The 16,992-nt window shown below is 41.8% G+C and overlaps 2 protein-coding genes across 2 annotated transcripts; both read right to left on the bottom strand.

Annotated features, from left to right (window-relative positions):
* Nucleotides 1-2,268: 2,268 nt before the first annotated feature.
* jpt1b (Jupiter microtubule associated homolog 1b) lies at nucleotides 2,269-10,662 on the bottom strand. Its single transcript, XM_075453954.1, has 5 exons — nucleotides 10,460-10,662; nucleotides 7,932-8,071; nucleotides 4,760-4,908; nucleotides 4,288-4,318; nucleotides 2,269-2,824 (listed from the first exon to the last, which is right to left on the bottom strand). Exons 1-5 carry the CDS (start codon nucleotides 10,513-10,515, stop codon nucleotides 2,682-2,684), a joined length of 519 nt encoding a protein of 172 aa, XP_075310069.1. The 5' UTR covers nucleotides 10,516-10,662; the 3' UTR covers nucleotides 2,269-2,681.
* A 358-nt stretch (nucleotides 10,663-11,020) lies between these two features.
* sumo2b (small ubiquitin like modifier 2b) lies at nucleotides 11,021-16,780 on the bottom strand. The gene is made up of 4 exons (XM_075453418.1): nucleotides 16,679-16,780; nucleotides 15,908-16,039; nucleotides 13,666-13,737; nucleotides 11,021-11,698 (listed from the first exon to the last, which is right to left on the bottom strand). The coding sequence occupies exons 1-4, from the start codon at nucleotides 16,697-16,699 to the stop codon at nucleotides 11,636-11,638; spliced, it is 288 nt and encodes a 95-aa protein (XP_075309533.1). The 5' UTR covers nucleotides 16,700-16,780; the 3' UTR covers nucleotides 11,021-11,635.
* Nucleotides 16,781-16,992: the final 212 nt, after the last annotated feature.

The raw sequence follows: 16,992 nt of genomic DNA, 5'->3' as shown, positions 1-16,992 counted from the left end.
AAATGCACAAAAGTGTTCACATACTTAAGTAATTTACAAGCAAATGAAAGTTATGAAATATAGCGTCACACGTCTATAATTACTTCTAATCTTTGGTCATGTGTTCATCAAAAGAAGATAGAGGAAAGCACCAGAGAGCCAGGCTGACTCTTATAAATGGTACAGGGCTTTCCCTGTGGAAACAGAACTTTCAGAAAACAAGCCTTTATTGAGTGCGCTCCAACATCCTGGCATTTCTCCAGGGCAGGAAGTTCTTTTCCTGGTCCTCAGTGACCCGTGCATGCCTTTCTTAGCAGATGAGAGCTGAAACACATCGCTGTTCCACGGCACTAAGCCGCTCTTGGTTGGGCCTGAAGGAGCTAGAGTTTTAGCTCACGAGGAGGAGATACACTGAAAATCTACTGACAATAAGTTTGATTTGTGGCTTGTGTAGATAAATGGAGCATGAACAACTTAGTTATGAGTAAATTGGGCTTAGCAGGTAAACTCGGTGTGAAGGTAAAATTACGCATTTCTGTTGTTCAATCCCTCACGTAAAGAGTGTTTTGGAAGAAAATATTTAAAGTCAGCAAAGCTAAGCTTTACCATGACTAATCTGAAGAAGAAGATCTGCCTTCAAGACCTCTTGAGCTTCCTAATAAGAGGCTTACAAAGAGTCATCAAGTCAACAATACACCGCATTTTAAATCGATCGTAGACAAAAGAAAAGAGAACTTAAATCCACAAGAGTGTAACGTTATATTTACTTAAGTCTGATATTAGCCGTGCTAATGTATTGCTGAAAATGATTGGGCAGTGTTGCCCTATAACATTTATATATATTAACATTACAGGGATTATTTACCATATTTTAAAAGTTTTTTTTTCTTTTGAATGATAGATCTAGCCATACAAGGTTTAGCCATACAAGGGCCAAACAGAAAGCGACATGAAAAATTGTAGGGTAGACTTTTCACCATGATGCTTCCACCACCATGTTAGACTGTAGGGATGTTCATTTTGAGCCGATGTTGCCAAATGGATCTGACTTTGTTTCATCTGAGAAGATTTTTTTTCTTGTGGCCTGAGAGACATTCAAGAGCCTTCCTCCTCGTAGGAGACATCATGCGCCTTTTAGTGACGATGGCTTCTATCTAACCACTCTGCATTCTCAACTGTCCCATTGGTCTGCGGACATTTCTCTCAACCTTGCAGCTTGGTTTTCACTCTGCCTTTTAGTATCAGTTTCGATACAGGTGTTTGCCTTTCTTAATTATATCCAGTTAACTGCAGTCAGGCAGCTTGTTGTTAATTTGTACATTCTGCATACACATCATCGACTCCTCTCCTCGTGACAAGGATGCAAGGAAGAGACATGGGGAGAGAGAAGGCAAGGTAACAAAATGTCAAACCAACAGCCAATATCACGTGACACAGCTGCACTGTTCGTCCTTTGTTTTGTTAAAGCACAATGCCGTTAATTTGGGTCATGCTTTATCTCACAGATGCTGAATTAAACTCTGCAAAGACTACATCTCTGCATTCTCATCGAGGTCCTCCAGCAAGCCTCCCCCCTCTCCTCTCCTGCAGGCACATTTTCATAACCGAGACATTCGTGAAAATGTTTAGTCGGCACTGATTTTCAGGTCATCGGCAGGAAGCCAGAATTTACTGCAGTATTTTCTCTTCATTTAATTCGGTTAATAAATGAGCAGCACTAGTGCTCGGTGGGCCTTCTGTGTTCTAACAAAACTCAGTTAAGTATTTCTGTGTCCCCTTTGCGGTTTCCCCTCTAATGCTTAAAAAGGTAAAGTGCTCAGACTAAAACCAAATAAGGAATCTGTGAGCAGAGTAGTTAAAGGTAGTGTTTCATAAAAACCGTCTTGCATGGATCACTTTACTTCTCTTGAATCTGACTTTTGTTTTAAAAACACCCCCCACCCCCCAAATACTTGACACTGAACAAAATGCAACACCCATCTTAAATCAAAAACACACGGCCGAGAGCCAAATATCCAGCGTATGATGTCATGAAAAGATAGTGCAGTTTTCCCTTTGACATAAGTAGCAGCAGCACTTCAGCTGGGAGGATTTCCAGTCCCGGGCCTGTCTTTGCTCTCAATGACTGCCGTCCTCGGGCTCCATTTCAGTAGACATAAATAACACGCACTTTGCTTCTGGACGTTTATGCACATGGAAAAATTTACATTGCATCTTCAGTTGTTCCAAAAAATAAAAAAATAAATAAATCCTACTTATTCTATAAAAAAGGAGACAAGAGTCAGCAAATTCATATGAATCTTTATTGTATTTAGAAATCCACGCATCAAATCTTTTTTATTATTTTTTCTTTTACCATTTACAACTGGGGAGAATGAGGGACAAGCTAAATGTCTTGCCTTTCCCAGCAGGCGCAATGCACTACAGGATGGGCTGAAATGGTTGGGGAAGGGAGGGGAGTACGGTACATAAAGTGCTTTTCTTCTTTTAATAGAAAAAAGGATCAAAACAAAAGGTTTGAGGGTGGAGGGAGAGGACACGAGGGTCCGTGGACGTGACAGCATGAGTGCAAGGCAGGTAGGCAAAGGAGGGGAGACGGTGAAATGTTGATGATGAGGAAGAGAGTAGTGGGGGTTTTTATCTTCAAAAAATAAAAAAAGCGTTTGAATGAAAAACAAAAGAAAAACAAAAGAAAAGTGGTCTCAACCCAGGATGAGGCTGGACTTGCCACCGGGAGGGTTTCTTCGGCCGCCCGCAGCAGCGCTGCCGGCTCCCGACGGGTCAGGGGACTGTGATGTCTCCTTCTGCTCCCGCTCTTCCTGCTCCTCCTCAAAGTCAGGACACTCTACAGATCCAACAAACACAGCATGTCGCTCCATATATGTTGGGGATATCACAGAAACAACATTTAGCTACTTCACTGTGACGCATTTAACTGCTGATGTTCGTTGAAGATATTTTTTAGCGCTTCCCTAAAACCCCAATGGTCACATTCTCAGTTCTGCAGCACTTGAATCTTTTATGAGATTCTGGTTCAAAAAGTACCTGAGTTTAGTGTACAATATGATGACACGGCTTCCAGTTTGTGAACTCATGGCGGCCATATCTAAATGAAAACCATCATGCACTGCCAATGGATGATGGCAGATGGGAAGGAGCCGACACAGCGTAAAGTGTGAATGCAGAATTTACACAACGAAGGGTTAAACCCATATTTAGTGTGCCATAATAGCAGAAATCTTAACTTTAACTAATAAAAATGGTTCAGTTTGAAACAATGTACTCATCTTATGCCTTTCAAGATCAATTAATTTGTACAAAATACACTGCACAACCTCTAAACTCAACTCTGTCCATAAGGGAAAAGCAGACAGCAAAGAGTGAATAAAAAAAGTGATAAATCACTAACAAGGTAGAAAGTAAGCAGATCTAACTTTAACCAAGCTAGCACCTCACCAGCTAGCTGTATCTGTGTTTATCTTTATCGTTTCATTTGCAAACTAAACTTTTTCCACCACTTTAGAAGTATTTTCTTAAAGGCAGAGCCGGCACAACTTCCACATATCATTGACCCGACAGTACCAGGAGTGGAAGGGCTTCTGTGACAGCTGCATTCCTTGTAATTGAATGAAACTGGTGCCATAGACACAAGGGCTGCATCACTTTGTGAATGTGGACATAGGTGTACAAATATTTAACCTCTGAGACGGAGCAAGACAACAGGTTCCCGTCTTCTTTAGACAGTCAAAGTTACGGTGAGTCATTGAACTGGTGGAAGTGCTTGAAAAAGTTCAAATGCATAGAAAACAGATTTCAAAGTGTCCACACATGCTCAAAAGCGGCACAAAAATGTGCTTTAATTTCAATATTTTCATTGAGCTGTGCGGTAAACCCTCCTACTATCCGAGGAGCCGGTAACTTTGATATAAACATGCACCTGGAGGTTAATAAAAAGCTTTTCATACTAAGTAAGGCCTGCCAACAACAAACAGCTGCTTAACTACAGATTATCATGCCATCATGACAGGGGAAACCACATCAAAGAGATCATATGTTGTTGACTTGAAAGTACAGTATGTTAAAAAAAAAAAAAAAAAAAAAAAGCTGTATTACTGCCGGTAGGGACAAGACAAGACAAGCCACCACAATGTTGTAGAGGCAGGCGGGAGTGGAATTACTTGATTTGTTATAGAGCACCACGGAGCTTTTCAGTGACTAATCTAAGTCATGCACTGCTGTTTAGAGACAAAGTGTGACAGTACCTTGGAAACCTTTTTATAAAATGGCTGCAGAGCTTGGGAGACTTACCATCGTTTGCTTGTTCTTGCCCGTTCTCAACCTACAAGAAAAACATGAGACAGGTTATCAGGCTGCCCACTGTAGCACTGTGTGAAATCACTGATAATTCTCTGGGTTTTTTTTTTTTTTTTTTTCTTGTTACAGAGTGAACCCCCCCCCGTGTTTTCTCATAACTCTCTCCGTTTCACTCAGTCTTTACCAAAACTGCTCGGTTCTAAAACTCCTTCCGTGTCTGACAGTGAGGACTTACAGAATAAAAACGAAACCACAAGGATTACAATTGTCAGTGGATATCTATCAGGAAAAAAAAAAAAAACTGGATTCGTTTCAAATAGAAGGATCAAGTCACCCATCCCCCCCAAATATATTTTCCACTGAACTGTTTGGGACTGCACTTTATCTACGACTGTGAGCTCTTCAGCCCCGACGAGGCCGCGGCTCTGTTTTGGAAACAGAGCCTGTCAGACTAAATGACAGTTACCTCTCGTCTCTGGTTCCAGACCATGGCGGCTCCAGAGTTGTGGATGGTGGTCAGTTCCGGCTCAGGATTCTTGGGAAAAAGGAGAGGCTGCTGGCACCGCCTCAGTGGGGCTGATGGCTCCCCGCACAGGGTTCCTGTGGGTGCCCCGCCTGGGTGGGTTAAAAAAATAAATAAAAATCTGCTTTACAACTGTGCAGACATCATGTACTAAGCACTCATGGTCATGCAAGTGTTTTTCTGTTATTTGGCTAACAGATTATGGTGAGGCTAGACACAGTCCGCAAATGACAAATCATGAGTAAGGCTTCAAAGCAGCAGAGTCATACCATATGGACATTAATCCAATTAGCCACAAAGCCAACCCAGACCTTAATGTCTTCAGCTCATGAGATAACCGCGCTCACTACAAGATTCATCTTCTCAGATTTGACAAAAATATCAGCTTTACGAGTAAATCTGACCGAACCAACGCACACCTAAATCTCTGAGAACCAACCGGAAACGTCGCCAAATCCTCTTGGACGGCTGCAACAGACCCAGAAACGCAGTGGAAGACTTCCAAGCAGACGACCTGAGTGCCAAAACTCACAAAACCCTGTAGCGCCTGCAGAAAGAGCATTAAAACACAGTATTGGCCCACTATGGGGAGGCAGGCTGTGCTACCCAAAGCCACATAAGGTAAAAGCCATTGCCCAGAGGGACAGGGAGTGGACAGACTGCCTTTGTCAGGAGGGGAACAACGGCTGCTGAAGAAGCAGAGGAGTGGCCATTGTTGTTAATGGAGTGTGGTGAATCAGCACTGTTGAAAGTCTATCACTCAACAAGAGCTCCTTCATTACTGGATCGATATATATCCGAGTCTGATTAGTTTACCGTCTAGTGAACAACAAATATGAAACAGCAGAGAATTAAACTAGATTGATGGAGGCACATTAAGTTATCATCAATACAAAACTTTCTTCTTCTTAGCCTTATGGATCTCCTGGATTCAAAGCATAAATGTAAGAAGACACTCAGACTGAAAAGCAATTGTGTGGCTGCTGGTGCTCTTAGCTTCCTCTCCCAGGCCAGGAGCTGAGGGCACTTAAACTAACCAACTCCTTAACATCCTGACCGACAACCTGCCAAAGATTCTGGCTGAATGTCAACAATGCTTATATGTTGGCCTGAACATTATAGCACATCCCTATAGTCAAACTAAAACAACAGTGAAATAATGTTTAGTTAAAAACTAAAAGACAAAAGGGCACGTATTATTGAACTCAAACCAACTACAAGAAATGTGGTTGAGGCCCTCTCAGCCAGCTCAGAGAAGAATCATCCAGCCTCTCCATCTTCATCTTCCTCCTACCTGCATGAAATCAGGCTACTTTAGCTGCACCTCACAAGTGGGAAGTCAAAACTCGACCATCAGCAGTTCTATAGTTCACTTAAAAATTTAGCTAATGATTATCTTTGCCAAGAGTTTCGTATCTCAAACAAAAACAATCTGCCTTCCTCTTTTTTCAGAAAGTTGGAAATTCCAAGTTGCCATTTATTAACAACAACGGCAGAACCTACCATTACAAAAACAAACTTAGAAACAGCTGCAAAACATTGTCTAAAATTAGACCTATAAAGACTTTAAAAAAAGCAGAGTAATAACAAAGATTTCTACATCAGTTTCATGTGTGGTAGTGTGAGTACTTTTAGCTCTTTGTGCTAGCGTGAGCTCTCAGGCTAGCTATGTTATACTTCAGGGGTAACGATTTGTGTCAAAATTGACATTTGCATTGCACTGCAAAGCTGTAAGAGAGATTTCAAGAGGCCCACTAAACTGAACCAGCTGCTTTGAACAGAACTGTAAAGACGGAGCTGGAACTGTTCTACTGTCTCCGAGTTATTTTGATCAAAGCACGAGTCAAATTCTGAAAAAAAAAAAATAAGGCACAATAAGCCTCCTTTACAAACACAGAATACTATGGATGCAAATGGCTGAAGCACTTAATGCGAGAATGTGTTCCCAACTCAGTGCAACATTGTTCCAGATAGACGAGACATGTCCCGAGTCTATAAAACGCATATTTGACCATTTCCTAAGGAATCTAGACCGCTCGGTGTGGAGGAACAGCAGGTCGTACACAGGCAGCACAGAAAGTGCAACACTTGTAAAGCATGCAATTTAGATAATTCTTCACAATTCCAGAAGAAATTAACATCCCCATTCAGTTGTACGCACTAAAAGTGGGACAAGTCTGAGAAGCTCTCCTGAACTTGACACGGCCCCAAGTGAAACAATGCATGCAGGAAAGGCTTTACTGTAACCAGCAGCTGGCTGCGAAGGGTCAGAAACTGAAGTAATGATTTTAGGCCAAATTCTTCATTGTCCACACACCAAGAAAATGTGATACACCATGTAAACAGTTTCTACAAAATGGTCAGTGTTTAAACATGTGATCTGTGGAATCTTACTGCTGTAGAGACTGAAATGTTCTCTTTATGCGCTTTATCCAAGCTTAACCAAACAATGATTAGGTGGATAAAAAGAATTCCATCCTTAATTACAAGCAGGGAAGCCAAAGCACACTAAAGGCTGAATGTTTGGCTCAAACGTTCCTTGGTTTAATATAAAGATACTGGAAGGCAATAACGTCAGATCGCATTTAAGCCTCTGTGGCCGTAAGTTTGCTGTGACCTTGAAATCTCATGGGTTTCCTACCCGCCCCTGCCTTCACTGGTCCCATCACGTCTAAGGCCATGAATTTCACCATGTGAATTTTTTCTAACTGACCTGCTATTTCCGTTGAGGACTGATCTTACAATTATCTAACAAAGCCTCGCTTCAAATTACCCTTATCCCAGTACTCTAGAGCTTTTTGGCTGTTACACATGTGGGATGTTGAGTCTGACAACCGAAACGGAAAACTCTAAATAAGCCTGCAGTTTGTATCTTTTCCAAGCTCAAGTCAGGGGAATTAATTCCATGGTGCGTTCTGCTTACTTAAGGCTTCTGCTACTTCTGTCTGCTTTTGCGAGATTGAGCTTGCCCTCAATATGTGCGAGTCTCTCGGTGTAAAACTCAAACTACAGTTATCTTTTAAAAGTAAAACAGAAAAGCTTTGATTCCTTTTGCTTTGATTGGTCACACGTAAAATTAACTCAGGTGGATTAGAGTGAAGTCGGATGAAGTTACTGGGTGGATTGTTCCTCCGATGAGCATGAGGGTCATCAGGCTCTGCGAAGATGCTAGAGGCCATCTTGTTCTTGCGCTGGGGGTTCTCGTCATCTGTGCCAAAGGTGAAGCTGGAGTCCCCACCTGGCGGTCGGAGTACCCTTAAGAACAAAAAGGAACAGATTATAATGTCAGTTGATTGACATCGTTTCGGTTGTGCTCCAAACCCCCATCCCACTCTATAGGCCAAACTACAACACATGGCTTTAACGTCACACGTCAATGATCAGCTGCACAGAAAAGAATCAATAGTCAAATAAAATGGGAGGATGCCCCCAAGCTGCTTGCAGGCTTCTCCCTACTCCACCCTAACGGTTTCATACACATACCACACACAGCAGATACCAGCATGGCCTCCACTCTCTAATCCACGGCTGTCAGCTTGTCAGACAGAAAGTCACAATCTCTACCCTGCAGCTGACTCCAGTCGCATATCATCACGGAGCTAGCCGGCTAGTTGCAGCTCCACAGCACAGATTCCTTTGCAGTGTAATGGCTGGTGTCTGTTTCTGGTAGAATCATCAGTGTTTGGCAAATAAATAAGTTATGTGATGCCTCTTTTAGCTCAATAGTGGTGAAAGATCTGAGGTCCACTGTAAAATAGGTCACGTAATATCAGCCTTCTGGAACAATCTAGGAAGCAGACCCGTGAAAGAAAAAAAGAAAGGCTACTTTCCACCGACATTCCTTTTACCAGCAGAGCAACAAAAGCAGCTCAATAACGTGCAGGGAAACCGTTCTTGCTTGCTGTGCTGAAGGACATTTGGGGTGGGTGACAGACATAGATGTGCTTGCACAGACCGTGTCCAACCCCTCCCTCTTTTTTCCAGCAAATCTTCAGAGTCCCTGAAGCCACCAGCTGACACATTGAGCAGCTGTCCACAGGCCAGGCTGGCAGATGGAGTCCAACAAACTCTGCTCCTTGAAGTACAATGAAAGCAACTAAAGGCAAATCCTCACAGCGTGGACCGCATCGGCATGATTCCTCTCACTCTTTTTTTTTTTTTTCAGCGCACACTGGTGTCCATCACACGAGACTATGACAATAATGCCTAAACCAGACTTCACCTCCTGGCCAGAAAAGATGAGCTCATGGTTTCCACACGGACTGCGACGAGTGAAAACATGGCAGCAGACCCCACCCTAGTGTTAAACTGCAAATAATATGAATTAAAAATAAAATGGAGGATTCGTGTTTAGGAGCAGGAGGGCAATATTTGGGGAGTTGAAGTCAGGGCAGATGCAAGAAATCCACAGCCAAAGATGGCATGTCTGATAAGGCAGGCAGGGTGGGAGGCCTTTGATGGCCTACTATGATTTCAGCCTTATCTCTGCAAAACGTGCTTCTCTACGGACCTCTTTGGTCAGACAGCAGCAGAAATGGCCAGCAGCTGGTAAAAAGGGGCTTTTTAAAAAAAAGGACCAAAAGCAAAGAGCTAAGGAAAGATTTACAGGCTTAGCTAGCCCCCACCCAGGCCCCTGCATCATCCGAAAACAGCATGCGACTTCACAACGTTGATGACTGACCGACATTTGACATGCTCACTCAGCTAAGTCTGGCAGCACTAATTTTTCTCTCAAAAGGGAAAAAAATAAATGTAATCTGTACGCACATGAGGCATGCAGAGGCAGCCATAATTTAAAAGGCATTGTTGCACTCTTTTCACCGCAAAGGGGGAGGAATGCATCCAGACGATACGCATCACTTACAGGAAGGTAATGACTGCGTGCTTTGAGGATGAGTCCTAGGTGGTTTCACATTCTAGATCACGCTGAACAAATTTTGAACACACACACACACACACACAATAGCGTAGACATATATTAAAACCACCCTAAATGAGTTTGTATAACTTCCATTCGCCCCGACCACATCAGAGATAACGACATATCCAGATCCAAGTCTAGCCATGGATCCCTCCTGTAATAAATCACATGCTTAGATTTAGCAGCTCCAACAACCCTTTATTAATGAAATGTAGCACAACGCAGAAAAATGATAAAACACTGCGTTAAACTTTAATGGAGACAGCTAGGAAACCAACCACGGTAGACGAGCTGCGACTTTTGACTACAAATACATTTTTAAACAAAGTTATTTTGTTGTCGACAACAGTCAGTGGGGAGTGGACGTTACGAAGCTTTGTCCACTTCTTGTTTGAAATAAAAGGAAAAGGAAAAATGCCGTTGGGCGATCGGTTTGTCCCACATGCCCAAAGCCCACACGGGCTAACCCAACTAAGTTAGAATAGCTAAAGGGAATGGTGCCTCTGCGACCCAATAAGATTAACTCAATTAGCGAGACTATGTGACAGTTGAGCTCAATCCAGAAATATCCCGCCCCATCCCAAGCGGGATACTATAAGAAGCAGTCAGCTTTTCGACAAGAAGAAAAAAAGGAAGAAAGAAACAAGGCGTTTGCTAGCTAAAAAGCTTGACCGCATCCCACTTCTTTTGTTCCTGCATGGAAGGCTTTCAGCTCCTTTTACCTGGAACTGCTTTTAGCACCAGGGTCCATTCCTTGAAAGTTGGTTGTCGTCGTCATCTTTGGGGAGTATTTCAATCTCTTGACGACGAGTAAACAGTCAAACTAATTAAAAAAATAAAAAAGTAATCCTCCTCCTTGCCCGCAGAGATGCGACGGGATGTAGACTCCACCCGATACTGAAAAACATAACGAAGACCAGATCCGTTGGTTCTGCGGTGCCAGCCCACGAGACCCAGCCCACCAGCATTTGACCCGCTCTGATTGGACAGGACACCGCAGAACTCCGCTCTCATTGGACAGAACCCCTGTGTTCGACTCTCTTGTTGGTGGCAGGTCTCGGATTCATGTCAGGGACCAGAGTATGGATCCCCGAGGCTGTTTTCAGCACGTCTATTGATTGTGACAATCAACGAACATTTTCTAAATTGCGAAAAAATGACGCGGGTAAACTTTGACCTCCGTCTGGGAAAATCCTGCGAGCCAGCTTTAACGGTAACATTTTGTCAGTCGAACTATTTGTTCAGTATCATGTTATTGGAAAAGCAAGCAGAATGAATGAACGTTTGGAAAAAAGACAGTATCTTTATTTTAACAGGCATTTAATAGACAATACAGATGTTTATTTATCTGAAACATCGCTTCTGGCTTCCCAAAATTTGAATTTGAAGTGGGCAAGTAAACACTTTTCTAAACATCCAGTACTATATATATAAAAAAAAGTATAAAATAAGAAAAGAAAAAATAATCTGTTGGCAAAAGAAAGTAAATACCAAAGCCCATTCCCAAACTGGGTAAATGGTTTTACTCACTAGGTGACAGCCGGTCCCAAAATTGTATACTTTAAGAACAGATTTGTTGAACAATGACCAAGCCTATTTCAACAACATGTGATCAATATTTGATCCGTTACCTCAACATTTACCACAATACAGCATGGACAAACAAAACCAGAACCCAAGGTGATCTGTATGTAGTTTATGTACAAAGACAGAAAAGTAACAGGGGCAAGAAATGAAAATATTATACAGCAGTTAAGTGTGGCAGAGAAATGAAAACTCCTTCTGCATGGAATTCTGTTGAGACAGTTGTTTGAGCTGCTAAGAACCAACCACTGGGTGTCTCGGGCTGGGGCTTGTTGGATGAGCTGAGGGTGAAAAATGGTGGCATATGCGGCTGATTAAATCAGGCCTCCCGTCTGTTGTTGAAACACGTCAATTGTGTCTTCATCTTCCATTTCCAACTGTTAAGAAAAGGGAACATGTTAAAATGTGTCTGATGAATTTTCCCACTCTTAGATCCACACGCGCATGTATTTTTCTTCAGCTAATTTTAGCAAAAAAAGGAAAAGGGCAAAGGTCGACATGCTGCAGTTGTTTGGCCTGAGGGTGACACTTTGTCAGACGCAACGTAAATTTTTATTTATTTTTTGTTTGTAAAGGCTACATATAAGGGCAATTCTGCCAACAGAATGGTACACTTTATTTTCCTCGACTGCCGCACACACACACACACACACACACACACACACACACACTGACTTGCCTGGCACAGCAAAAATATACAATAACAAGTTGTGACCACTTCAACCACAAACTGCAGGGAGTAAAACTGGCATCTGTCCATAGGGACATATCCAACAAGACGCACCAGCCAAGATTTAGTGGAGCGCATTCTTACAGCCTGAGGCATCAGAGGCTTCTTAAGTCAGCCCTGTGACTTGCACAAAGACGTGATTTGTGACAGGCTTCAGCCTACAGACCCACAACAGCATTAATCAAGTCTCTGAGAGACAGCGGTTGGATTTTTTTTAAAGCTGTTTCTGCATTACAATAACTATATTCCCCATGTATTTAACAGGGCCCAGAATAATAAGAGAACAATAGAAACGTATAGCACCAAAAAAAGAGAACATGCCTTACCAGTTAAAACATGATATAAACATGATATTGAGTACGGTGAATGTTGAATTCTACAGGTTGGAAAATGTTTGCTAGAAAAACGTGAAAAGACTGATCTAAGTAGTGCTGAAGTGTGGAATCAGACTTTTTAACTTTTTCCATCACTTTCGTGTTGATGGAATCATAGATTGATCAACTCTACTTTACATTGATGTTAACTGTGTTATTTGTCAGGGCAGGACGCTTAAATGCTTCTTAAGAATATAAATGCACAGGACAACAATGCAACAATCAATGTGGCATATTAGCTGAAACACTTTAAAACCTCTGATCAAATTGGAAGAGCGGCTTTTGAGCAGTTTAAACTTGTGAAAAAAATGCCTAACTGGGCCGAAACTATTTAAAATTGCTTCCTTGTTGCTTCTTAATAACACGGTCTTCCAGTTTCTTCGATAGTAAACCATTTATTTATTTTTTTTACATGGTAGATCTTGGGCCGCTATAACAGGAAGTATTGATGTATAATTGTCTCTCAAATGCACCAGCCTTCCCCTTCAACTGCCGCTGCAGTCCGCAATATATAAAGCACCGCTCCCTCTGCACTGCAAAGTTCTGTACTCTTGCTCAGGTGCATGAAACATCCTACCTGGGGGTTGGGAGCAGTCTTTGCCATGTGATCAAGACTTATTTTCTGCCCAGATGCTGGAGTCATGAGAGGACACAGCAGGGGCCCTTTCAGTGCTGCTGCTTCTTGACGTAGGGTTTGTTTATAAGAGGCCTAAGCCAAGTTATCCACCTAGCTATGGTGTCTACTGTAAAAGCCCTTTGGCCTCCATCATTTTGTCCCACTGACATCTGGTGCATTGTCAGCAATGCATTGGCCGCCAGTGAAGGCAAGCTGACCTGTATGCTTTGTTTGTTGTAGTAGCAAAGCTATGAACCTATTTCACTTCACACCTAAATGGGTTGATTCAGTCTCAACAAACTCAGGTCTGTTTGCTCCGTTAGTGAGATTTATTTAAGCTGACGTGAGAACGATGCCTTCAGTGGACTTGCCCAAAGTATTTTACAGCATGGAAAACACCTCATTTTTTACAATTTTGAAACACTTCATAAATTTTGTGCTTTTTTTTTTCCATTCATATTTGGCTGGGTGATTGTTCTGTGATACGACAAACTTACCCATAAATTACTGCTTTAAACAGACTCTCAGGGCAACAGGGTACCTCAAAATATCTCTTTGCCCATCCCTATAGACAGTAAATGGTTTGGAGAAGCAAAAGTCGTCGTTTAAAGGCTTCAGACTTACCTGTGCTGGTGTGTCTGTCTCATTTATCGGCTGTCCGTCAAATCTGAACCTGATTTGCCTCATTGACAGTCCCTGTAAAGAAATAAAAGCCTTTTATTCACACAAAAACCATTCAATGGTGGACCTCCTTGTAGCCTTATCCCTCTTTGTCACTACCGTTTCAGACACGAGAGGTAAAACAGTCAACAGTTGGTAACAACAGTCTGACAATAATGTCGCGTTTTCAATATAGAATAGAAATACTTTATTAATAACATCAATGACGGTCAATGGGAGCAGTTGAAAATGCTGCCCTTCCATATGTGTGAGCTTGTTGAACCTTTGGGTTGAAAAGGACAGTCACTGTCAACTCTAGGAAAATATCTTTCTGTTCAGTGGTGTTCACCATCAGCTGCGTGTGGGTCAAGTTTTCGCTCGTTTATTTGGGTCAGACATTGTGGAAAATAAATATATATATATCTTATCTTCAACCACAGAGTGGGAATGTTTGTATGGAAATGTTATTTATTTCTTGAACTCAGTCTGACAGATACCCCTCAAAAGCAGATCAAACGTCAAATTAAAAGAAACTACAGATAAGCGCGCCCATTCTTGAATGTGACTGTCGCAGATTAGACTCGTACTGTGTTGAGAGGGATATGTATATATGCAAGGTCTGATCTTGTAAGACTGTTGCCACCAGTTGTAAAATTGGAAAAGCAGCAGGATGCTCATTTAGGCACGACACCGACACGTTTAGCTGCCGTCAGGTTAATGGAAAGCAGTACATTTCTGAAAGGAGCTATAAATATATATATATATATATATATATATATATATATATATACTAGACATAAATAGCACTGACAAAAAAGACCTCTACCAACGGATAAAGTATTAAATAGTCTAACAGAGGGGATCATAGATCCCCCACAAACCTGCGTTAAAGGTACTTCAAAAAATTTGAATGCGTAGGCAATGTGTTTTTTTGTTGTTGTTATAACTAAGAAACTGGCAGGTCTTATAGTAATCGACACTAATTGTAGTTACCAATATTGATCCTCTATTACCATCAATAAACCATTAAAAAAACAAGTTATTACATATAAAAACACATTTATCCTTTTTCACGGACATAATCATCCAAAGCCAAGATAAGGAAAAACGAGCACATACTGCTGTAAAACATGGCTCCTGCGGTTTTAGAGTCAAAGAAACATAATAGCTATTGGAGTCAAACACTAAGAATAGAAAAATGAAGACATCTCCTCTTTGTTGTAGTTTTAAAACCAAGGTGAACGACAAACTTGTATTTTGCTCTGCTGATATTTCCATTGGTCGACTGCTAAGACTGATGTTAGGATTTGGTTATCAGTTTAACCTTGATTCGACTATCAAATGAAGAGGAGTGTCAGATTTCTAAGTGCAACTGTTGAGGGAATTTAGTTTGAAAGGTAAGGAGAGTGGTGTGAAAGCAGAAACTATACAGTTTAGGTACTGATAGAAGAGTTACAATGACTCTGTAGCCCCAAATGCACTGGAACAGGGTCACTGCCTGTAAATAATACATATATCAGGAAAGAAATTATGTAAACCATGACCATGATGGATAACTCTTTAATGAGAATCATCTGGCTTCTATTTTTGACCTTTTAGCTTCTTGTGTGTTGGTGTGACATGGTTCAAAATAGCCACTTTGATCATAGCCTTTTTGCTCCATGAGCAAGACTAACATAAGCACACTTAAAAGTTTTTCCTCTGACAAATGAAGTAATTCTAATAAGTATTTCTACATGATGGCGAAGTGTCCCAACTCAGCATCGCTGCTTTTGAAAGTCTTTAAAATATCAAGGCCCACAGGATCTTCACTATGCCAAAAACCACTCTGATGCCGTCAATGACAGACATTTGGACATGCAGGCAAAAGCTGAGGTGCAATTCCAAGGCCAAAGCACGGGCACAGCTTACAAATGGATTTAGAAAACGAGCCGTTATTCATATTATTAGTTTCAACCGTTTCTTCTTGACAAGGAAATGCTTTCCTGTGCAGTGGAAAAGACCAGATAACAGACAGTTTGGTTTACACAAAACACAAAGAAGGTGGTATCAAATGACTAAATATGTGAGCAGCAGTGGAGGTGCACAAAGGAGAAGCAGAACAAATATCCTTCAAATAAAACGACTGCATGTGCAATGAAAATAGCCGAGTGGAGTGATCTGTTGCTTCTTGGGTACATGTCTAATGATATTAGGTCACGCCCACCTGTCTCTCACAGTAGGCCTTCATGAGTTTGATGAGCGGCGTGTGTCTTTTGATCTTAAACTGCACAACAGATCCATCCTGACCTGCTACCTTCAGGTTTATGTGTTCGTTGTTTTCTGTCTTCACCGCCTCCTGAAAGAATAAGCAGAGAGGAAAAACAACAAACAGGGTTTCAGAGCTGGAATCAGGATTTGTTATTCGACGAACACACAAAAAAAAATCTTCAAAACCCTGATATATTAGTTATATGGCCCTGAATAACTATAAAAGTCCTCTACGGTGCATCTATTCCATTTGTTTATATTGAGTTCCAGTTGCTGCAAAATCAGAGCATGCCACAGAGATACTGAGCAGCACAGAGTTAATCCAGATTGAAAACAAATTGTGGTTGTCCTATCATGTACAAATTCCAATATGCTGAGTTATTACCATTGCTGAGAATAAAAACTCCCCCTGTTGTACAAATTAACCCACACGATGCGCAAACCTTTCTCCCCATCACACACACAGACATGAACACAAACATTGGCAGTGACACCAGCTGGTTGGCTGTATGTGATAAAGCGAGAAGCAATCTGCGCGCCTCTGGATGCGCGTTCACAAACCTTCCGGTCTATCAAAGTAGGTATATCTGATAGTTGAATTCTAGCGCGCAACTTTAAAAAAAATAATCAAAACAAAACGTGCGTAACTGCCCCTTTTTCTTAAAGCATCTATATCACACACCCGGTGAAAAACATTAGTATATGGGCACTCAGTGGAGAGACTCACCTTCGGTTTTTCATCAGCCATGGTCACTCTTTTGGCGCTTCTCTACGCTGCCACACAAAGAATACGAGTACGCGCACGTACGCGTGCCCGTTTAAATTATTCTGGCGAACGTGCGCGGTCATGTGCAAGTGCGCGTACACCTAATGTGGCCCTGAGTGGCTATGTGTGGTCACGAGGATTAAAGCGCAGTCTGGGCATGGGCGGGAGAGTCCCATATGCGCGCGACTGAGACACTTAACTCCACATGCACGCGCACAGCCCTGTTTTCCTTTTTGCGTTCAAGTTTAAATGTACAAATACTCCACAATATGCCC

This window comes from Odontesthes bonariensis, chromosome 21 (assembly GCF_027942865.1).
Source record: "Odontesthes bonariensis isolate fOdoBon6 chromosome 21, fOdoBon6.hap1, whole genome shotgun sequence".
NCBI classification, from domain to species: Eukaryota; Metazoa; Chordata; class Actinopteri; order Atheriniformes; family Atherinopsidae; genus Odontesthes; species Odontesthes bonariensis.
This window is presented reverse-complemented; position numbering and strand designations above follow the sequence as displayed.

Bases quoted from the DNA above. Each gene is read 5' to 3' on its own strand.
- jpt1b (XM_075453954.1), bottom strand. From the start codon at position 10,515: ATGACGACGACAACCAACTTTCAAGGAATGGACCCTGGTGCTAAAAGC. The intron at 4,319-4,759 runs GTAACTGTCATT...TTTTTCTTGTAG, and splicing joins TCTGGAACCAGAGACGAGAG to GTTGAGAACGGGCAAGAACA. The intron at 2,825-4,287 runs GTAAGTCTCCCA...TTGGATCTGTAG, and splicing joins GCAAGAACAAGCAAACGATG to AGTGTCCTGACTTTGAGGAG.
- sumo2b (XM_075453418.1), bottom strand. From the start codon at position 16,699: ATGGCTGATGAAAAACCGAAG. The intron at 16,040-16,678 runs GTGAGTCTCTCC...TTATTCTTTCAG, and splicing joins TGGCTGATGAAAAACCGAAG to GAGGCGGTGAAGACAGAAAA. The intron at 11,699-13,665 runs GTAAGTCTGAAG...TTTTCTTAACAG, and splicing joins AGACAGACACACCAGCACAG to TTGGAAATGGAAGATGAAGA.